The 24,570-nt window shown below is 38.5% G+C and overlaps 1 protein-coding gene across 26 annotated transcripts in view; it reads left to right on the forward strand.

Annotated features, from left to right (window-relative positions):
- PEAK1 (pseudopodium enriched atypical kinase 1) overlaps positions 1–24,570 on the forward strand; it is a 293,590-nt gene that overhangs the window by 240,430 nt on the left and 28,590 nt on the right. For all 26 annotated transcript variants that reach the window (XM_063638673.1, XM_063638670.1, XM_063638674.1 and 23 more), the window contains one exon: positions 11,452–11,645. In XM_063638673.1, the coding sequence (XP_063494743.1) occupies positions 11,452–11,645 (194 nt within the window). The remainder of the gene's footprint in view (positions 1–11,451; positions 11,646–24,570) is intronic.

Here is a 24,570-nt window from a genome sequence, read left to right on the forward strand (position 1 = left end):
TAAAACTATAAATATTCGGATGACCCTATTATCTTCATCCCTGATCTCTTCCCCCAAGAATCATGTGCAATTTTCCACTTGATATCTCCACTTAAAATGAAACATATCCAAAACAGAACTCTTAATTTTTCCCGACAAATCTGTTCCATCACAACTCTTCCCTTCTTGGTAAATGGCCCTCTATTCATTCAGTTGCTCAAGCCACAAAATTATGGGTCATCTTTGATTCTTCTGTTGCCTTCACCCCCAACATCCAAAATGTTGGATGATTCAACCTCCAAAATATATTCCAAATTATCTACTTCTCTCTAATCTCTGCTTCTACTACCTTGATCCAAGCTACCATCATCTCTAACCTGTTTACTAATGTATTTCCTGATTGAGCTCTCTGCCTAATGTCTTGTCCCTGGTAACCTAATCTCTTTAGAACAGCCAAGTACCCTCTTCATTTTACTCCTACCTTCTGGGTTCAATTTCCTTCTTCTTGACAAATACCATTTTTAGTGGTTCTTTCAATAAGCTGTGGTGGTAAACACTTGGTTAGTGACTAAAATCGTGGTTATCTTAGTGTTGTTATTTAACCAATAACCCTTGGTTATTGATTAAAACTATGGCCAATGGGCCATAGTTACTTGCCTGTCAATTTAGTTTTCAGGCATAAATTCTGTGTCCAAATTATGTTCCTGAATGTAAGAATACCTCCCAACACAAATTGCCCACTTTAGACACTTAGTCTCACTCTTATGTAAATAATTGTTTTCATACTTGGTTGACAAGATCTATTGCCAATCTGTGCTTAAATTTTCAGTTCAGCCAGGCATGGTAGTGTGCATCTGTAGTTCCAGCTACTTGGAGGCCAAGGCAGGAGGATCACTTGAGCCCAGGAGTTCAAGTTCAGCCTGGGCAACATAGCAAGGCCCCCTTCTCATCATCTCTAAAATATAAACTAAAATTTAATTCAAACAGTTTTTTTCTAATGAGAAAAATCTAATCTAGACATTAAGAAAATAAAAGTAACACTCCAGCTAAAGTTAAGGATATCATTTGCTGCCTGAATGGCCTTTAGCTAACCTTTCTAAATCTACCACCCCTGAATTTCATGCTCCTAATTAGCAAAGACCCCCGGCATGTACATCTGGGATATGATGTAAGTCGTTTCCTTAGGACTTCTAGAATCATCTCAGGAATCCAACTGTGTCTAGCACAGCTGGGATTCTGTCCAAACCCCAACTTCGGGTTTGGATAGGCAGACTGAATTTGACATACCTTTCTTTGCACACTTAGGAATGCTATTCATCTGTATCAGCCTTCCTTTACCCTTCCAAGTCCTTTTGGATCTTCTCAAAGACCTTACATAACTAAACTGTATTCCTCAATAATCCAGGAGTCAATCCTGAGAGCCCTCCAATCCACTCCAGAGTTCAAGGGTGTAGACAAGGAGTTGGCAAACTATGGCCGATGGGCCAAATCCAGCTTGTTACCTGTTTCTGTAAAAGAAGTTATACTGGAAAATAGCCACACTCATCTTTTACATGTTGTCTATGGCTGTTTTCAAGCTACAACAGGGTTGAGTAGTTGCAGTGGAGACCATATGGCCCACAAAGCCTAAAATACTTACCATGTGGCCTTTTACAGAAGTTCGCTTACCCCTGGACTAAGGCATAATATCAGATTTGTCTGTGGTTGTCAGACATGCTAGTGACATATAGCCATTCCAGCCAAATACTGGAAAGGTTTGGTACTCTGTATAGTAACCAATATAGGCCTGTTAATATATGTGTGTGTGTGTGTGTGCACTCACGTGCATATGTGCATGTACATATGGTATGGAAAATGAAAATCCCAACACTTCTTAGACTGTGGTAAAATGTCATGTCCTTCTCTCTGGAAAATTCAGTTAGAAGCTTCAATTGTTTTAATGCTTATGCTCCGGTTATATCTTAATTTGCATTACCTCTCCCTTAAGTTCATGTCCTTTGTAGAGACACGGATGAAGCTGGAAACCATCATTCTGAGCAAACTGTCACAAGGACAGAAAACCAAACACCGCATGTTCTCACTCATAAGTGGGAATTGAACAATGAGAACACTTGGAGACAGGGTGGGGAACATCACACACCAGGGCCTGTTGTGGGGTGGGGGGATGGGGGAGGGATAGCATTAGGAGAAATACCTAATGTAAATGATGAGTTAATGGATGCAGCAAACCGACATGGCACATGTATGCATATGTAACAAATCTGCACGTTGTGCACGTGTACCCTAGAACTTAAAGTATAATGAAAAAGAAAAAAAATTTTGCATTACCTCTCCTTTTTACTAAGGGAATCCTATCAAAGTTGTCTTTTCATGCTTAGGATGAAACTGGCCCCAAGATCAAACTTCTACTTCTCATGAAGAGAAAATAATTGAAAACAGAAGCTGAAAATAGCTGCTTTCTCTCCTGATCACATGTTATTTTGCTGTAAAGAAACTTCTGGACTATCAGCACTTAGAAAAATCACATCTACATTTGCCGACACATTTTTCCTAAAGTTAAGATGAGTTCATTAAGTCCTCACTGTTAAATTTTTAAATAATCATGTTTTGGAGAAAACTGATAAATACCTTACTTTATCGTAATCATGGAATGATACAGTATGGTTATGTTTATATGTACCAGAACGGGGTAGTCTTCAAACAGCTTTGTTTCTTTTCCTTTTGGGAGGCAATATAATCCCAGAGAAGTAAACTGACTAAGAATAAACCTCAGAAGATTGGGAATGGTTCCAAATTATTACCCCCTCCTTGCTTTTTCATAGTACATTATGAATTTCTCATCTGTGACTATTTAAATTATTTTTTTCCCCTTTCCTGCTTATATCACTTCTGAAGAATGATGCTCCTTTACTTAAAATTTTTCTACTCACTTTTCACGCCTTGCTGCTTGTATACTTATTCTTTTGTTCTTTCTGGAGGAGGAAGGCGTGAAAACTAGTTTCTCAGAATGTGTTCCTGGGACCAACTCCATCACCTGGAGTAGATAAATGCAGATTCCTGGGCCATGCCCCAGAGCTATTAAATCAATCCCTAGAGATGGGAGCTGAGAATCTGCAATTTTAACAAGCTCCTCAGGTAATTCTTAGGTACATGAAAGTTTGGTAGCCATTGGCATAATATTTTAGAACGTAGACTTTGAAGTCATCGAGGCCTGGGTTTGAATCCTGCTTTTGTCATATTAGTGTCATCTTGGATAAGTTACTTGAGCTCTGCTTACCAGTTTTCTCATCTAGAAACTGAGAAGCAAATAATGTAACTGCTTAAAGGACAAACACTAGAGCTAAGCTACAGGGTTTGAATCTCAGCTCCACCAGTTACTAGCTGTGTTACCTGAAGCAAGTAACTTAATCTCTCTGGGCTATAATTTCTTCATTTATAAAACACAGAAAATAGCCTGCCTCGTAAGTTGTTGTGAGACTTAAAGGGGGATGGGATTCCCCTCCGGGGCACATTTGACAATGTCTGGAGACTTTTTTGGTTGTCACCACTGGGAGGCAGGGGGTAGTTCCAATGTCCAGCCTTTAGCAGGTAGAGGCAAGAAGTGCTGTTATAATCCTGCCATGTGGATAGCCCTCCACAACAAAGAATCACCTGGCCCAAAATGTCAATAGCCCCACTTTTGATAAGCATGGCTTAAAACAGGCACATAATAAGCACTATGTAAATTTTGGCCACTATTATTATTTGCTGTTATGGGAATAATAAGCCTTACTCAGAGTGTTATTGTTTGAAGATATTTAAGCACAGTGCCTAGCATTCGGTAAATGTAGGGATAGTGGTGGTAGTGATTATTATTAGGAAGCCAAATATCTAGAAACACAGTCAATCTGTAGCTAGAGCAGCTTCAATTTAAGGAAAATTTTTTTGGAAATGTAAATTATTAACTTTTTTGGTTTGTTTGTTTAGGATTTTCAAAAGTAAAATACATCTGTAATCATTAATACCCTACCTTTCAGTAATAGCTGTTTTTTTCTTCCAACTAAAAGTAAAAGCAGTTTTACTTCTTCATCTTCACAATCAAGTATTTATTGCTGGGTTTCTGCAGTGTGCCAAGCTTGCCTTAACAGTGTGGTGGAAGGAACATGGACATTAGAGTTGCATGGTATCTATTCAGATCCCAACTCTACCACCACCTTAGTACCCATGTAATTTTTGGCAATTGATTTAACTTCTTTCAATCTCAGTTTCCTCATCTGTAAAAAGAGCATTATTGTATCTACCTCCTGAAGAGTTTTCATGAATTAAGTGGAAAAATGCACAGTTTGTGCAGTGCTGAGTAGCTGTGTGTTCTGAGTACTTATAGGTCCCATTCCTGCCCTACATCCATTTCCTCAGTCAGCCTGCAACGTTTTTGGAGTTAAGGGTATGTGATCATTTCTCAGCATCTCCCTACTCTGACTCAAAGAGCAGAGGGAGATAAGAGGAAAGTGAAAAAAGGTGCACTGACTTGCTTCTCCATTGCTTCTGGGCATTCAGGAAAAAAAGTCCGGGGCCCCAGAAAGGCTGTTCCAAGGGTCGGGCGCAATGGCTCACTCCTGTAATCCAAGTACTTTGGGTGGCTGAGGCAGGCGGATTACCTGAGGTCAGGAGTTCGAGATCAGCCTGGCCAACATGGCGAAACCCCGTCTCTACTAAAAATACAAAATAATTAGCCGGGCATGGTGGCAGGCGCCTGTAGTCCCAGCTACTTGGGAGGCTGAGGCGGAAGAATCGCTTAAACCCGGGAGGCAGAGGTTGCAATGAGCTGAGATCTTGCTACTGCACTGCGGCCTGGGCCACAGAGCACTGTCTCAAAAAAAAAAAAAAAAAAAAAGGCCAGGGGTGGTGGCTCACACCTGTAATCCCAACACTTTGGGAGGCCAAGGAAGGTGGATCATCTGAGGTCAGGATATCAAGACCAGCCTGACCAACACAGTGAAACCCCGTCTCTACTAAAAATACAAAAATTAGCCAGGCGTGGTGGGCACCTGTCATCCCAGCTACTCGGGAGACTGAGGTAGGAAAATCTCTTGAACCTGGGAGGCGGAGGTTGCAGTGAGTAGAGGTCACGCCATTGCACTCCACCCTGAGCGACAAGAGCGAGACTCCGTCTCAAAAAAAAAAAAAAGAATGAAAGCCTGTTCAACATCCTTCCTGGGTTAGTCCCCTTGGAGAAGGCTATGGGTGTTTTCTTCTAATACCTTGCCTTTTCAGGAAATGCATATCAGTATCTCACCCCATTCTTTAGCATGAATCATGGCCAAAATTATGATGCTAAGGAGCTACTTCTGTTATTGAGAATGGCAACCATATTTTATTGCTGTTTTCCAAAATTAATTGATATTTTCTGTTAATTTGCACAGATGCCATTCTGACTTTGTATTTCATAGGATTTTGAAACTGTAATTTTTCTTAGTATTGTGAAAGTGACAGTGATTTACAGAGGGCTATGTTTTTATATGCCTGTTGTCTTGCGATCTGGTGCCTTAAACACACTTTTAATTTGCTATTTGAGTCTGTTTTTTTTAAAAAAATGGATCTGTACAATTTCAGAAAATTAGAGTTCATTCAAGACCTTGCACATGGCTTCCAGTCTTCTCCATCTCGAGACCTAGCTACTTCATTCACACCAGTAAGAACTACCTTTGTTTGACCAGACTGTGTTAGAAATATTAGCAGAACTCATCAGATATCAGATAAAGGTTAATCTCAGTTCAGGATAAGAAGTTCGGCATTTTCAGTTAAAGACTACAGAAGGCTTAGCAGAAAATTGGAGACACTAGATAGTGATCAGTAGACACACACTTCTCTATCTGAGAGTGTCAATGATTGGAAAGTGTGGCAAAATCAAGTTGATGACCTGGAAACTAAAGATTAAGAAATGTCACATTCGTAGGAGGTCCTAGAGGTAGAGAGACAAAAAGAAATGGGAGTGCTTTGTTTTGTTTTGTTTTTTTCTCCCTTTCAATAGATTACAAAGGTATGGGATTTGATAACTTTGAACTCTCTTTTTCATGTGTTGATGTAGATCCCACATCTGCAGAGTTCCGTTATCCCCAGCAACCCCAGAAATACGCAGCTGTGGAAACCAGTAACAAAACCATGACATTTTGTTTCTAATGTGCTTTAGTCTGATTTTTCGGGGTAAAAGGAGGTTTTAAAAGTCACACATTTGCTTACTGGCTGTTGTGGGCAACTAGAGACGTGTACCTGCTGAAGAGAGCTAACAAATGGAATTCAGAATAACATTTGCCCCAAGAGGCAGGTAGTCTCTAGAAGTCAGATTTCACTTATTGTCCCTTCTGAAGCTGAATGAAGGTGGTTGAATTTGAAGATAGGATTGAACTGAAATTGTGGAAATACTTGGATACTTAAAGGCCTTTAACCTGTTCTGATGTGGAATTTGATTTGCCTTTTTAAAAAGTACATTCAGACATTTAACAGAATTTTTACAAAAATCTGTCTTGAACGAATATCCCAGGGAAAAAAAAAGGATTATTTCATTTGATGGTGTAATGATTAATCTCTACTATCTGGGTAAACCAAGTGAGCTTCCCATAGGAGATTGCTTCTGCAGCTTTGAATTATGTATGAATATGGCAGACTGATGAGATATAACCTTCCAAGGGATTTGTTTATATAACAGACAAATCTGTAACAATGTAACTGTTTCCTTTGAACACCTTATATTCATTCTGCATGTTGAGAAAATGATTTGTCTTTGTGGAGATTATGAGATGGTTTTTTAAGTATTAGGTCAGACATACCAAATCTCAATTAAAAACTGGTCATTAATGGAAAGTTGGTTGAAGAATTTAAAGTATAGTCACACATATGTTGTCTTCTGTGTTGTCTGTCTGTGAAAGCAGAAGGAATGCTGAAGGTTCAGGACAAAAAGTAGGCCAAGTCACAGTTTGACCCAACCTGAAGATCAAGGACCTAGATATAAACACCATAGTTATTACGGAAGTACGAGTGTTTCAACATGAATTAAAATAGCAGAAATGTAAAAGCCATAACTTCCTCTTAGTGGGCCATTTGTCACTTAACAATTTTGTTTTATAGTAGTGAATATCAAATTGTACTTAGCCTGAAAAAAAATTAGATACACTGGTCATTATTTGCCATTTTAAGACATGTGCTAACATATAGTATATAAGAAATTCTCACAGATTTCTTGTAATTTTCATTCTAAATAATTTTTTTACCATCTGTCTCATGGATGAAATGGGGGAAATTTTTATTTTTTCCACTAACTCTTTCCTGATGCCATCAAGTTTGTTCAGAAAATCAAAGCGATAGGGAAACAGTACCCAGGTTCGAATTCCCATTTTATTGTTTTCTCCATCACATTAAACATCTCCTAATGAAATGTTGGTGGTAAAACATTTTGTTAGGAGATAAAGCTGATATTTGTAAAGTGTCACTTTAGTATTTGAGTTTTCTGATTTTATGTCCAAATATGGAACAAATCAATGGTACTTTTTTTTTTTTTTGAGATAGAGTCTCTGTCGCCAGGCTGGAGTATAGTGGCAAGATCTTGGCTCACTGCAACCTCTGCCTCCCAGGTTCAAGCGATTCTTCTGCTTCAGCCTCCCTGATACCTGGGACTACAGGCACCCACCACCACGCCCACCTAATTTTTGTATTTTTAGTAGAGACGGGGTTTCACCATGTTGGCCAGGCTGATCTCGAACCCCTGACCTCAGGTGATCCACCTGCCTCGGCCTCCCAATGTGCTGGGATTACAGGCTTGAGCCACCACACCCAGCCTTAAACTCCCTTACTAAATTAATGTGCCTAATGATAAATTAATCAGAGATTTTCCTTTTTTTCTTTCTTCCTGAATGATTTGTCTGTTTATGTTGTTTATATGTAGTGACTGAATCAACCTTCTCTGATACTTTTCTCAATTTTTTTTTATCTTTTAGTCATAGTATGTTATCATATCTAACCTTGAACTCTGAGAACCTCTCCCTTTTCCCCTGTCTCTCTTTTATCTTTTTTTTTTTTTTTTTTTTTTTTTTTTTGAGACACAGTCTCACTCTGTCACCCAGGCTGGAGTGCAGTGGCACGATCTCTGCTCACTGCAACCTCTGCCCCCTGAGTTCAAGCAATTCTCCTGCCTCAGCCTCCCGAGTAGCTGGGATTATAGGCACCTGCCACCACACCTGGCTAATTTTTGTATTTTTAGTAGAGATGGGGTTTCACCATCTTGGCTGGGCTGGTGTTGAGCTCCTGACCTCGTGATCCACTCAGCCTCCCAAAGTGCTGGGATTACAGGCGTGAGCCACTGCGCCTGGCCTCTTTTATCATTTTTTTTTTTTTTTTTTTTATTATACTTTAGGGTTTTAGGGTACATGTGCACAATGTGCAGGTTTGTTACATATGTATCCATGTGCCATGTTGATTTCCTCTTTTATCATTTTAATCATACAAAGAGCTATTCTTCCTTCAAGCATTAAGACATGACATATCACTGATGCATTTTTAAAGTTCTTACTCCTTTTAGAGACTGCTGTCACTGTAAATGCAGATTAAACGTTTTAGCATCCATTTGCAAATCCATGTGATTTTACTTTTATCAGCTCTATTTGCGTAGTTCTTTAGAGTTGACAATTACTTTAATTGATTTAATATACCAGTGCACTTATTTAAAATGTGCTCATAAAAACCAATCTTCATCTGGAATATAGGCTGTGCTGCCTTAGTTTGCAACGGGTTAATAAAACTAGCTTTCACTTTGCTTGGTTCCCCAAAGGTAATTTGGCACATTTCCCAGACCAAACCAGTAAGGTAAGGGTCAAGGTGCAGTGAGTGATATTCAGGAACAGAATCAAGCCTTTTCTCATGGTTTGCCTAACTTGTAGCTCTCCAGAACTCAGTGGAATCTATGGTTTATCTGAGTTTCAGAGCATGATTAACAGACTCGAGAAGGCCCTGTGAAATTTTCCTTTAATGGGGAATTGTGTTAGTGAGCACAGCGGGTGAGTTTTCTAATATTTCTTGCTTTTAAGTATTCATGTTTTATTTTGTGAAGCCCTTCAGAGTACAGAGCTGTGTTATATGTACACATGTGCAGCAGGCCCAGGGAGTTCCTCACAGGTTAATAGCAGCAGCTCTTTCTGTGGTTTTCACTGTAAATGAGCTTTGTTGTTAATAGCCCATTGCCTAGGATGAAAACAGGCAAGTGAGGATGGAATCGTGGCTTCTGAACCCTTCACCAACCCTTTTTGACAAATGGGAAGGAACACTTTCTTTTAGCAATAACCGGGAGATGGAGAAAGAAAGAAGGCAAGAGTAAGTCTGAAGAGATTAGGAGCCAAGAAACAGCTATTCAGGAAACCTCTAAAGCTGACTTTAGAACAAGAAATGTCTGGAGCTTTAACATTTTTTTTTTCTTTCAAGTGTGGGGGCTGATTTTGTTTTGAGACAAGAGTCTCTGTTGCTAGGCTGGAGTGCAGTGGCACAATCTCGGCTCACTGCAACCTCCACCTCCCAGGTTCAAGTGATTCTCCTGCCTCAGCCTCCCGAGTAGCTGGAACTACAGGCGTGCACCACCATGCCCAGCTAATTTTTGTGTTTTTAGTAGAGACAGGGCTTCACCATGTTGGCCAGGATGGTCTCCATCTCTTGACCTCGTGATCCACCCGCCTCAGCCTCCCAAAGTGCTGGGATTACAGGTGTGAGCCACTGAACCTGGCCAGGGGGCTGATATTTTTAAGGGACTTTATATTTATTGCTTTGAAACTAGAAATGGTTTCTATTAACTTTTGCCAGAAAACATTTTCCCTTTCTTGAAGCATGTTGATAACTACTCAGTAATATACACTCTTGACACGAAGTGGTGCCTGAGTGTCTTGGAAGTGTCACTTTGTTTTGTCTTCGCTAATGTGTGGAGATAGATCACCCATGTTACGTTGATTTTATGGTGCTCCATATTATGAGAAACCAACTTTGTGTGGAGCCCCTCTTTTGGGTTGATGACCAAGGGCAGCCCATCGAGAAGAGGCAGTATGCTTTACTGTGTGAGGCCTCCTTTATATATACTACTCTCTTGACTGCTAGAAAAGTGATTCCTTCCAACCTCACCACTGTCCCCAAGAGCCAGATCCCCTAATGGAACTTCCAGCTCATTGCTTATTCCCAGTGTAGAGAGACCTCTAGCTCTGCCAACTTTGAAAGGATATTTTTGAAGTTGTATATCCAGCAGACATCAAGGCTTATTTTTCTGTCCAGGCACATGCATAATTTCCATAATGAAAAATTGATAAGAGGGTACTCCTTTGCCTTTAGATCTACTCCCTTAAATCCACAGGCGATATATGTTATGATGGCACACGATCAAACAAAGTACCTCTTTAAAGAAACTGGTAAATTTCACCATGACTCACTGCCAATTGAAAATCTACAAATAACCTGTAATCATATATAAGTTTCCTTTCCTTCCTTCTTTCTTTTTTTCATAAAGAAACCAGGAAAAATAGCTAATGAATGTGTGATAATCTAGGAATACTTTTCAGTGGGCCCAGCAAACTTTAAAGATGTATGATTTTGAATTCATTTAATTGACCAGTCCATTGAGATTTTCTAACTAGGCCAGTTTTCTCCACCAGCAACAGAATTGGCACAGTTCAGGCAGATTGGGGAGTGGGGAAGATGGGAAGAAGTAGCTATAAAAGCATATGAGCAGGCAATGGTAAAACAAGATTGGTCATATACTGGTATGCAGCCAGGAGGATGCTTCAGATTCATTTTAATAAATGAGATTAACTAGACTGCGAACTTTCTTTTCCATTTGCCTTCCCTGCTGCATGCAGACAGGCAAAGGTTAATGCTTCTATTCTCTTGGCAACAAGACCTTCCTGGCCTCAGTGTACCTACTAAAACAATGGCTTAACTTCCTTATGTAGATAGTTTAATCTCAACTTTATTCCTGATCCTGATCCTGATTTAGTACACACTAAAGTGTGTACTAAATACTATATATAAATTAAAACTATGTAGTACAGTATTTGATATTTACCATAGTATTAGAATACCATAATTAGTAAGTATGGTAAATACCTTACTAAAACTTGAGTATATTTGTCTTTAGCCAGTTAAAGATTCAGCTCCTTCTACCACCAACATCACCACCTCCCACCTAAATAAAATGTTTCGCTCCTTGCCTGTTATTCACAAGCTCTCTTGCAGGCTACCATACCTGCTCTATCAAACTGGGTTCTCAATATGTGTGAATCAAGATAAATAGAAGTATATGCCTAAATGAAGTACTGCCTTGTGTTCAGACAAGTGTATTGGGGCTTATGACCCATTACTGTGACTATAGGACCAGTTATTTACATTTATGGGAAGTATATGCCTTCCATAAATCTAAATTTTAGTAGAACCTTTCAATACCAGTGTGACAAGTGATCTGATTTGTTTCAGTCACATGACCCATGAAGTAACAGAGGATTTTTCTCCTCGGGATCCAAGAACTGTTGTTGGGAAGCAAGATGGTGGGGGCTGCACTTCAGTCACAACAGCATTGTCCCTTCCTGAACTGGAAAGGGAAGATGGAAAAGAAGACATTTCAGATCCTATGGACCCAAACACTTGTAGTGCAACATACAGCAACTTAGGTAAGTGCAAATGTCCAATACATAGTATTTAAACTTTGCCTTTTTCTGTACTAGCCAAATTTTCTGTTTTCTTGGAGAGATGGTTTTTATTGCTCCATGAAGCAGAAGTTGGACCATAGGAGTTACAAATTTTAAGTCACATCAGAAAAACATTCTGATGTTTACTAGGCATGTATTAAACACCGGCACCCATGAGCCCTGTGCCAAGTGCTAAGGGTTATTAACACTCTGCTTTGAGGGACTCACCTGAGGGGAAAGAGGTGAACTTGTTAATTATTTCAGTGTAATATAAATACAGTGATAGAGATATACATGGTATATTTTTAATATTACACAGAGGAGGGTGTCAAAAGATACCTTTCTGGAGATAATTCCTGAACTGATTTAACTAGTTGACAAAGGGGAGAAAGAATATTCCAATCAGAGGCAACAATATGAGCAAAATCATGGAGATGCATGTAGGCACCACAAACATTTAGTGTTGCTGAAATGTGAAGTGGAGAGTTAGCCAGTGTCATGCATTTCAGACTAAAACCTTAGACTTTTTGCTGTTTATGTTAGTGAGCCATCAAAGATTTTTAAGCAGAGGAATAACACAATTAGATTTGTTTTTTAAAACATCCACCCTGCAGGCTACTATGTGAATGTGGATTATTTGGTAGCAGGAAATTTGGTAGTTAGATACTATTGCAGGACCACACAAAGGAATGAGAAAGGGAGGCCTCAACTAAGATAGTGGGAGGGGGGACAGTAGACAGATTTGAGACATATTGAAGAGGAAAAATACACAAGATTGGATAATGTAAAGAATCTATAATGTATCCCAGATTTCTGGCTTGGATCAAGTAGACTCAAGAAAGTAAAGATCCCTGTCATTGGAGGTATTTAGGCAGAGGCTGATGGACCATCTCTCAGAGGTATTGTGAGGAGGATGCTGCACTACAAAGAGGGTTGAACTAAATTACTTCAGAGGCACCTGCCAATGCAAAGATTCTGCAATTCTCTGATCATCTTCACTCGTCTTCCTTGAATGCTCAGTGACTTCTTACCTGTCTCCCTTGAGTGCCACACAGTTTCCTTCCTTCTGAAAAGCAAAGCCTGAGGCAGAATAAGGATTTCTCAGTGCTCTTCTTCCATGAAGTCAGGAGAGAGGTGAGTAGCCTGGACTACTACATGCAGAGCACGAGCAAGATTCATATGAACCACTGACCAATCCTTAGACTGTTTGGAAACCAGTGGCATGTATCATTGAAGTATTTTTTACCTCGTTTCTCATCTCTTTTCTTCTTTGTCCTTTTCCTTTGTCAGGTTATTGTAAGGAAAAATCTAACATTAGCTAGTGTACTTGGAAATAAAGGAGTCCCTAAGAAGGCCAGAAGATTATGGTAACACTGTGGGAGATAATACTTTAATATCTCTTTTTGGGAAACTCAATCATAACAACCCACATGCAGTTGAAAATACATTTCGTAAGAAGAAGACTTCCATTCTAAGTTCCAGAAGCTTTCTGTGATTTGGGAGTAAGGGAAACCTACTATAGTTTACCCAAACTACTGTCTTGGATACCATTTTCAAGTTGGAACAGATTTTATCATCAAACAGCTTATTGGACTTTTCCCATTATTTGATATTTTATGAGGCATATTATAAAATGAAAATGTACTGTTTACTTACTGTATACCCTCAGACAGCATAATATATCAGAAATTATAATATCTTCTAGACATTCTTATTAAACCAAAATTTCTTTCATGATAGCCTCAGTAAAATATTTAATTTTTACTAATTGTACCATATTTGATGGTATCTCTATAAATTTTTATTAGCTGACATTAGTTAAAATTATTTCGTTGTCTTCTCAGTTATGAAGACTGGTAGAAAAAAAAATAAAGCATTGCCTCTGTGAATATTCTAAGTGCCTAACATATATTAGCTCATTTAATCCTCACAACCATCCTAAGAATTATTATCCCCATTTTTCAGATGAAGCAAGTGAGGCAGAGTGCTTTGCCCAAAGTCACAGAACCAGTAGGAGTTGAACCAGCTGGAATCCAGTCAATCTTAGCCACTAGACTTTAATGTCCTTAATCACTAAATTCTTGTAAAATACTGAAGGGCTCCTACTGTTTTCCTTTTTTAAAAAAGAAGTCACGTACTTTCAGACATAAAATTTAAGACTTAAAAAAAATCATCATCACTTTGCATTCAAAAACTTAAAATGGTTACAGATGCCCCATCAGAAAGATAGCTTTCTCTCTATCTGTTGCCTTCCTTTTAAAAGTATGTGATGCTGCCAGGCACAGTGGCTCACGCCTGTAATCCCAGCACTTTGGGAAGCCAAGGTGGGCAGATCACTTGAGCTCAGGAATTCAAGATTAGCCTAGGCAACATGGCAAAACCCCATCTCTGCAAAAAATACAAAAATTAGCCGAGTGTGGAGGCACGTACCTGTGGACCCAGCTACTTGGGGGCTGAGTTAGGATTATCCTTGAGCCCAGGAGGTCCTTGACACAGTGAACTGAGATTGCACCACTGCTTTGCAGCCTGGGTGACAAAGGGAGACACTCTCTTAAAAAAAAAAAAAAAAAGTGATGCCAATAAGATATTGTCCAGTTTTCCTTAAGTGCTGAAGTGTCTATATACTTGACTCTATAGGGTATAATACATTGTAATACAAGGTTGCTTCTTTGGAAAGGTAATAAAGTTGACTCCAATAGTTCTCAGCTAAGGGGGTTTTGTTTTGTTATTTTTCCTAATGAAACAAGTATTTTAGATGGCATTTGGAACTTTCCTTTTTTAATATGTTCAACAAGTCATTTGCATGCAGTTTTAAACTACTCCTTTCAGTAATGTTTTATGATTTAAAGACTTGATAACTTTTTTAAATGGTGTGTTTAAAAACTAAAAGACAGCAAAACCTCCTAATGCAATGGCTTTAGATCCTTTTAAATATTCCAGAACCAGTCCGTAAAGACCACTTTCTCTTTTTTCTTTTCTTTGTTTCTTTAATATGGCAGTGGATGAATTGACAGATGTGGAAGAAACTAAGGGAGAAAAATTCAAGGCTTACCATCATTTTTACTGTGGAATTTGTTTCTGAAAATTACATTGTGAAGCAGGTTTAGGAAGCAGTGTACTATAGCAGGAAAAAAGACAGATTTGAGGGATCCGTGGGATTTAGGTTTCTATAACAGCTGTGTCATTGCCCACTTGCATGATTGTGGGCTGGCTATTTAACATCCCTGAGCTTCAATTTCCTCATCTAAAATGAAGGAATAGTGACATCTGCTTTACAGGGCTAGTGGCAGAGAAGTACTTGGTACATAGAAGTCCTTACTAGTTGTGAATTCCTTTATTTCTCCCCAAAAATATACTCTTCTTTCTCCTTTTAAAAAAATACTTTAAATTTTAAATTTTTTTAGAGACAGGGTCTTGCTCCGTCGCCCAGGCTGGAGTGCAGTGGCGCTATCATAGCTCACTGCAGCCTCAAACTCCTGGGCTCAAGCGGTCCTCCCTTCCCAGCCTCCCGAGTAGCTGGGTCTACAGGCATGCACCACATGATCAGCTAATTTTTTAATTTTTTTTTGTAGAGATAGAGTCTCCCTATGTTGCCCAGGCTGGTCTCAAACTCCTGGCCTCAAGCAGTCCTCCAACCTTGGCCTCCCAAAGCACTGGGATTACAAGGGTGAGCCACCATACCTGGCTTCCTTCCCCTTTAAATATGTTAGATATGATAGCCAGAAAATGTAAAGTGGAAAGGATTTAAAATGCTTATTAAATGGCTTAAATAAGCAGAACAACAAAATGTAAATCTAAAATGTTGTGGGCTTCCTGCACAACTCATGACCAAAGATGTGAAATGAAAAACAGACTACAGGATCCCCAAGGTAGCTAACAGGGAACAGAGGAGAGGTGACAAATAGCAACATAGCCGTGCAGATCCAGTTCCTTAAGATCTGCCAATTATAACAAAACAAAGGGACATGGACAATTTGTTGTGTAATTTTCACATTTCTTATATAGTTTTAAAAAACTCCATTTAAAAAAAAACTCAACTGGAATAGGCCTTGATTACCCTCCTTCAGAATCTCCCGTGAGTCCTCTACCCTCTTAGCCATCTTATTACTTCCACTGTGGTGCAATAGGAGTTGTGATTGAACCATTCCCACAAAGAGCTCCTGACTTAGGCAACCCGTATATTTTTCTTTTTTACCTTAGGCATCTACCTCCAGGATTAATTCAGATGTCATTCTTCTTGTCCTTAATGTAAATAATGCAAACTTTATTTTGTTCATAACTGAATTAATTATTATTCAATACAGTCACCACTAGCCATATATGACTTCTTAAATATAAATTTATAAAAATAAAAATTCACTTCCTGAGTCTCACTAACAACATTTCAAATGCCTAGTAGCCACATGTAGATAGTAGCTATTGCATTAGACAATGCAGATATAGAACATTTCCATTGTTACACAGAGTTCTATTGAACAGCACTGCTTTAAAGAATGTGTTATTTGGGGGATTTATATTGTCTTCTGTGTTGCACAAAAATCACATTACTCTTTTTGCAACTTGACAACTTAAGAAGGTTGCCCCTCACAGAATGATGATTTACTCTGGGTGGTGATCATATAAGATCACTTAATGAACTCTGATCTGTAACACCTTAACTGACCCCAAGCTGAATTTTATAGGGTGTCTGTCACCCAAAATGATTCCCCAAAGAAGTAATAAAATTTGTTTGAATCAGACCTCGAACATTTTCCCTGTGTTTCTGTGTTTATCTCAAAATAGACAGAAATCACTGTTTTTTTTTTATGTGGCATATCTGACTGCTTTATCAGACTGCTAAAATCAGGAGCATGTAATGAGATAGCTCTCCTTCAATCATTTTGTAACCAAGTACGCATATCTTCTACATTCCTTTTTAGAAAGATCTATAATATCTCCCTTTATTCGACCGATTTTTGGCTTGTTCCTCTTTCTGCATCCCAACATCGTAGAGCATTATCTAAAACACACAGTAGGTACTAAGAATGTGTTTGAGTGAACAAGCTAAAAATGACTTTTGGATTTGACTTTAGAAGATTACCAGATTAGGAAAATCTGGCTCTGCTCAGAAAAGTTCATCTAGGAAAATTTCAAGTCTATGTGCTCCATTAATCAGCTGGCTTTTCTTTTTCTAATATGAGGCTTTGTCCATAGGTTTTCTAATTAAGGAGTTATATAAACCATGCCTCACAAGAAACTGCACATTTTCTCATTTTACTTACTTCGAGCATCTCCTTTAGGCTTTATCCTTCAAACACTGAAAGAAAACACATGTCTTCTGTCTCCAGAACTTCCTTTGGCATTAGTATTGATTGTTAGTGTTAAATTTTAAGGGGTAGATATACTTAAAAGAGCATCATTACCTTGCTGGCCTTGATGTTGTAATTATAGAATAATGTTGTTATAAATGCCAGCTTTTTAAAAAAATTATTCTGAGGATTATATTATCATTCACTCATTTACTCAACAAATAATTATTGAGCAGACATTATTCCACACACTGCATAGCTAATGATTTGAACCAAAGGCTAAAGAATTGGACAGTTTTAGATCATTTAGGTGCTTAAAAAAAAAAAAAAAACTGAGGTTGAGAGCTTTGAACATTTGTTTGAGCAGTTGTACTTCCTAAAATTATAATTATTTCTATTTAAAAAGAAATCAGACACTGTCCCAAAGTTAGCTGCATTTCCATTTAAAAATAGTTTTCCATATACTAGAATTAGTTGAGAGAGTGCAGTATTTAAATTACATAGATAAATTACCCCCAAATAAATAATCTCTGTTTTTGGAGAGGTTTCCACTAATGAGGACTTACAAAAATTAAGTCAGCCAGCTGCTATACCACTGACATTCTTTAAAGTGGTCTTTATATCTGTTTATTTGAGGCTAAACCCAAAGTGGTCTTTGGAAATCAGGTTTGTTTTATTGTTTGGCATGAAGTTGATATCCCCTGTGATTTGCCAGTTGTTGCTTATATTTGACTGTGGTAGGCCTCAGCACAATAATAATGCCTAGGTAGATTAGGCCCCTTCCTCCTAAGCTGCTGATGCCTGCTGGAGGGGGATGATGCACTGAGCGCTAGGTTCAGCCAATGAGAGACCCTATTCATTTGACAAGGCTATTGCACAGTGATGGTGTGTGGTTTATAAACTCTACATATTCCCTGCTATGCACTAGTGGAGGCGATAGTCTTTTATTTTGTTCTCACTTCTCTTTCTCATCTGTATTACTTGTTTTGAGCCCTGGGGAGAAAATTAGGGATGAAGATTGAAATTACAGTTTAAATAGGAAGATAAGTTCTATTTATTTTGACTTTAATGCTTTTATTCAGCAAACATTTGTTGAACACCAACTATCTCCCTGGTACCAGGCTAAATGCTGGGAATACTAATGTATTTTTCAAGGACTTCTGATCTTTGGGAGAGATAGAAGGGGCTGGACTCTTAGGACCATGATAGTTGCTGTGATGCAGATATTTAAAGATTTAATGAAAGCCTCTGCCTGGAGGAGTCTGGAAGAGGGTCACAAAAGGCATATCTTTTACTTGTAGCAAATGGAGAGCCACTGAAGAATTTTGAATAGAGGCACAATCAGGATTTTTTTAAAGATTCTGTGAGCTACCTATGAAATGACAGGAGGCAGAGAGATCAACCAGGAAATCATGCTACTCCTGCACAAGTGGGTCATTGTTAGTGTTCTTTATCCCTGGCACCCTAAGACTATAATGATTACCTACCAGGTCATAAGCAAACATTTGTTTGCTTTCCAGAACATGATATAGGGCCCATCAGTCTGAAGACTATTTTTTTTTTTTTTTATTTGAGATGGAGTCTCACTCTGTAGCCCAAGCTGCAGTGCAGTGGCATGATCGTGGCTCACTGCAACCTCCACCTCCCAGATTCAAGCTATTCTCATGCCTCAGCCTCCCAAGTATCTGGGACTACAGGCACATGCCACCACACCCGGCTAATTTTTTGTATTTTAGTAGAGACAAGGTTTCACCATGTTGCCCAGGGTGGTCTCGAACTTCTGAGCTCAGGCGATCTGCCCACCTCGGCCTCCCAAAGTGCTGGGATTACAGGCATGAGCCACCGCGCCCGGCCTGAAGACATTTTTAAGTGGGGAGAAAGTAAAGAGGTAGATTATGGAAGCTCAGAAAAAGAGAAAAGTAAGTTTTGAGTGTGGTTTAGTCAAACATATTTGTCCAAAAGAATTTTTTTAGCATATAGCAAGGCAAGATTTAGAACACAATCTATTTTTTTCTGTTTAGAGCACTGGTATGCCACAAAAATGTAGAGTATGTGATGTTATATTAGGCCTGCTGAAAGCTGAGCTTGGTGTCTGGTCCCAGGGGCTTGAGAGGAATGTACGGGATTAAAAGTTTAAAATAAAAACAGCTAAGATACCAAGCTTTTAAAACATTGACCCAAATGATTGGAATTCAGTTAGGAGAACTTGTCTGTCTTGGAGGAAAAAAACTAAAAGCGCAAACCAGTTTTAGACTTAGGAGAATGGCTTGACCTACTTGCATGGGCTGTGGAATGTTTGTGGTTTCATTTGGAACGCATAAGTTTCTGATTCTCATGTGGAAATCTCCTTAGCTCCCAGGAGATTGTATCCTGCTACTTGGGAAGAGAAGCCACGTTACTTATCTTTATTTCCTTGCTACCTTGGCTGTCCATTTCCATTTTGAATTGATGACCAACTCTGTTGACTCTGTCTCAGTCTGGCAGCCACTTACTGCACACCTGCTGTGCACCTTACATCACATCAGGTTCTGAGGGGATGTAAAAACACACACTTTATAAAAGGCTAAAAATGCTCTAGTAAAGCAAAAAATGCTAAGAGAACACAGAGGAAGAAGCTGTGGCTTCCAGTTTGAGGTGGAGGAGTAGAGAGTAGGGAAGGCTTCAGTTGATAAGTGCCATTTGAGCTAGGCCAAGGACAGACACCCTTGCTAAGGCAAAAATGTAAAAATAAAAACATGGAACATATTAACAGGAAATGAGTGATTCATAGGAAGGGTTGATGAGAAATAGTGGTAGATAAGACAGAGAGCCTTGACTAACTTGCTGAGGAGTTTGAACTTTATTCTCTGGCTGGCAGAAAGTCACACGATCAGCCATTCTTCACCTCTTCTGATAAGCATTAAAGAGCTGCTGATGATGATAGACCTTCTCTCCCTTGTTAGTTCTGAGGTTATAAAAGAAAAAAAGGTACTTTTGGAATTCTCCATTTCTTTCATGTCCGTGATTATTTTTGTTTCTTCTAATTTGGAGAAATGGGTAGAACATGGCTGCCCATAAAGCTTCTTATAGGGCCCACACTGGAATAGGTAAGAATAGGTTCATGTTCTAGTTTTCTTATTTATTCCATTCTGCTCTCAGCCTAGATTCTTTGCTTGGTCTTGAGTACACAAATGAGACACAGTCCATTCCTTCAATGAGCAAACCAGTAGGGAATTCAAAACAGAACACAAGTCAAGGGTTGTAAGTGCTTATAGAGAAATATTCACAGGGTCTATCTGAGGGCCCAAGAAAGGTCAGTTCTGGGGAGTGGAGTAAGAAATATTCCCTAGAAGCAGAATATTTAAAGATGAGAGGAGTGGGAAACTATTCCTGGAAGAGGATCAGCATGAGCAAAGACACAAAGCACAAAGGAAGCATAGAATTGACCAAGAGTGCTGGAGGAACCGCAAGTAGTTTGGTGGCTCTGACTTAGGATATAAGAGTAAATGTGACAAGAAACAGGTATACCAGGGCCAGATCATGAAAGGCTCACTTTCTGTGCTTGAAGATTTGAACTTGATCTTTAGGACAGAATTTTTTAAAGCAGAGAAGTGTCATGATCAGCTTTGGCGTTTGAAAAACATCTCTCTAGTGGTTTGTGTGGTGAGGGAGGTAAAACTGGAGACAGCAATAATAGGAGACTATCACAGTTGTCGGGCAAGGATGATAGGGCCTCAGCTGGTGCAATTCACTGCTTCTAACCTTCTCTGTGGTGCTTCATCTCTGAAAGGTCTAGGTAAGCAACTGAAAAATTAGGACTTATTACAAAGCATACTTCTGTCGTCTTGTAAATAAACCATGGTCTGACGTCTCACATTAGCCAAGAGAAAATAGGGCTGGGGCAGCTTTGGGAAGGAGACCCCACCATCACAGGAAACATTCAGTAAATGCCAAGCCCCTACATCCTTAGTTAAGGGCACAGAGGAATGAGAAGATAAGACTGAAAACTGAATTGATGGTTGTTTCTAAGAATGGATTGTTGATTTTCTTTATTGAGATATAATTTATATTCCATAAAATTCACCCTACTAAAGTGTGCAATTTAGTTAGTTTTAGTATATTCACAGAATTTTGCTAGCATCACTAATGTCTAATTTCAGAGCATTTTCATCATCCCAAACAGAAACCCATTAGCGGTCACTGTCCATTCTCCCCTTCCCCCAGCCCCTTAAAACAGCTAATCTACTTTCTGTCTCTATGCCTTTATATATTTCTGGAAATTTCATATAAGTGGAATCATATAATATGTGGTCATTTTTGACTGACTTCTCTCACTTAGCATAATGTTTTCAAGGTTTTTCCATGTTGTAACATACATACATCAGTACTTCACTCCTCTTATGCCAATAATAGTCAATTGTATGAGTATACCACATTTAATTTATCCATTCATCAGGTGATGGACATCTGGTTTGTTTCTTCTTTTTGGCTATTATAAATGCTGCTGCTTATGAACATTTGTATATAAAGTTTTGGTGGACATGTTTTCAGTTGTCTTGAGTATATACCCAGGAGTCGAAATGCTGGGTCAAATAGTAACTGTATGTTTAACTTTTTGAGGAACTACCAAAATATTTTCCAAGGTGGTGGCACCATTTTAGATTCCTACTAGCAATGTATAAGCATTTGAATTTCTCCACATCCTCACCAACACTTGCCTGTATGTTTTATTACAGCTAACCTAGTAGATGTGAAATGATGTCTCAGTTTGCATTTACCTCATGAGTGATGATGCCAAACATCTTTCCACATGCACTGGCCATTTATATATTTTCTTTGAAGAAATAGCTATGCAAATCTTTTACCCATTTTTACTTGGGTTATTTATCTTTTTCAAAAGAGTTCCTTATATATTCTGAATATAAGCCTCTTATCAGATATAGAGTAATTTGAACATATTTTCTCCCATTCTGTGAGTTGTCTTTTTTACTTTCTTTTTTTTTTTTGAGATGGAGTCTTGCTCTGTCACCCAGGCTGGAGTGCAGTGGTGCAATCTCAGCTCACTGCAAGCTCCGCCTCCCAGGTTCACGCCATTCTCCTGCCTCAGCCTCTCCGAGTAGCTGGGACTACAGGCACCCGCTACCACGCCCAGCTAATTTTTTGTATTTTTAGTAGAGATGGGGTTTCACCATGGTCTCGATCTCCTGACCTCGTGATCCGCCCACCTTGGCCTCCCAAAGTGCTGGGATTACAAGCGTGAGCCACCGCACCCGGCTTTACTTTCTTAAAGATGTCCTTTGAAGCATAAAAGTTTATAATTTTTATTGACTTCCAATCTACTTTTTGTTTTGTTACTTATACTTTAGGTATCATATCTAAGAAACCATTACCTAACCCAAGGTTGCAAAGATTTATTCCTACTTTTTTTCTAAGTTTTTTAGTTTTAGCTCTTATATTTAAATTTTTCATACATTTTTAGTTAATTTTTGTGTACAGTGTGAGGTAGGGATTCAATATCATTATTTTGCCTGAAACTGTTCTTTCCCTGTTGAATTGTTTTGGCAATCTTGTCAAAAATCAATTGGTCTTAAAGATAAGGGTTCACTTCTGCACTCTCAAATATATTTCATTCATCTATGTTTCTGTTCTTAGGCCAGTACCACATACGCTTGATTACTATAATTTTGTAGTAAGTTGGAATTGGAAAGTGTAACTTTTCCAACTTTATTCTTTTTAAAGACTTTGACCACTCTAGGTTTCTTGTATTTCCATATGAATTTTAGGATGAGCCTGCCAGTTTCTGCAAGTCTAACTGGAATTTTGATAGGGATTACATTAAATCTGTAGATCAATTTTGGGAATATGTCCCTTTTAACAATATAAAGTCTCTGATCCATGAGCATAAGATGTCTTTCCATTTGCTTTTTAGTTTCTTTCAGCAATGTTTTATAGTTTTCAAAGTACAAGTCTTACACTAGTTTTGTTAGGTTTATTTCTGGTTACTTTATCCTTTTTGATGGTGTTGTAAATAGAATTGTCTTCTTAATTTTAGATCATTCATTTATAATGTATAGAAATGAATTGGTTTTTGTATGTTGATCTTGTATCCTGTAACCTTGCTGAACTGGTATATTCATTCTAATAGTTTTTTTGTGTGTGGATTCCCTACACTTCTCAATATACACGATTATATTATCTGTGAATGATGAGATAGTTTTACTTTCCTCTTTACAATCTGGATGTCTTTATCTCCTTTTCTTTCCTAATATCCCTGACTAGAACCTCCTGTACAACATAGAATAGAAATGGGTGAGGTTCAGTGGCTCACACCTGTAGTCCCATCACTTTGGGAGGCCAAGGCAGGCAGGTCACTTGAGCTCAGGAGTTTGAGACCAGCCTGGGCAACATGGCAAAACCCTGTCTCTATGAAAAATAGTAGTCCTGGCTACTTGGGGGACTGAGGTGGAAGGATCACTTGAGCCTGGGAGGTCGAGGCTGCAGTGAGCCGAGATTGTGCCACTGCACTCCAGCCTGGGTGACAAAATGAGACCCTGTCTGAAAAAAAAAAAAAAAAAGACACAAAGAAAAAGAGAAAAAAAGAAATGGCAAGAACACAAATCCTTATCTTGTTCCTGATATTACAGGGGAAATTTCCAGTCTTTTATCATTAAGTATGATGTTAGCTCTTTTACAAAGATGCCCTTTTCTTTATCAGGTTGAGGATGTTCTCTTCTGTTTCTAGTTCATTGAGTGTTATTATTATGGAAAGGTGTTTGGTTTTATCAAATGTTTTTTGTGCATCTATTAAGGTGATTATGTGAGCTTTTTTTCCCCTTTATTCCGTTGGCATGGTATAGTACATTGATTGATTTTCAGATGTTAAACCAACCTTGCATTCCTGGAATAAATCCCACCTTGTTGTGGTGTATAATCCTTTTTTATATGTTGCTGGATTTGGTTTGCTAGCATATTGTGTAGATTTTCACATCTGTATTCATAAAAGACATTAGTCTCTAGTTTTCTTTTTATGTCGTTGTCTAGTTTTAGTATTTAGGTAATATTGGCTCCATTGAATTTAAGTTGGGAAGCATTCCCTCCTCCTGTTCTTTTTTTGGAAAAGTTTTCAAAGGATTGGTATTAATACTTCTTTAAACATTTGGTAGAATTCATTAGTGAAGCCATCTGGTCCTGGGTTTTTCTTTGTGGGAATTTTTTAAAATACTAATTCAATTTCTTTCCTTATTATAGGTATCTGTACAATTTTACTACCTTCTCTCTTTCAGTAGTAAATATTTGTTCCTTCATTCAAGAAGTTGTTATTGTTGATTCTATCTAGACCTTGTTTTTGGCACAGAGATTACAGCAGTGAATAAAACAAAAGCTCTGACCGTCTTGAAGCTTAGCATTCTCATGTTTTTTCTCTTCTCTTACTTTCTTGCTCTCTCTCTCCCCCTCCCTCCCTCTAAATATATATATATAGACACAATTTATATATATATAATATGTATATATATGTGTGTTGTTGTTTGTTTATATTTAATATCATTCTATTCCTTATAAAAATATTACTACATGACATGGGTGGAGAAAAGAGGTCCTTGAGTTTGCAATATATATTGCTGTAGCTTATATAAATTCTT

The sequence above is a fragment of the Symphalangus syndactylus genome, chromosome 5 (genome assembly GCF_028878055.3).
Source record: "Symphalangus syndactylus isolate Jambi chromosome 5, NHGRI_mSymSyn1-v2.1_pri, whole genome shotgun sequence".
Lineage (NCBI taxonomy): Eukaryota > Metazoa > Chordata > Mammalia > Primates > Hylobatidae > Symphalangus > Symphalangus syndactylus.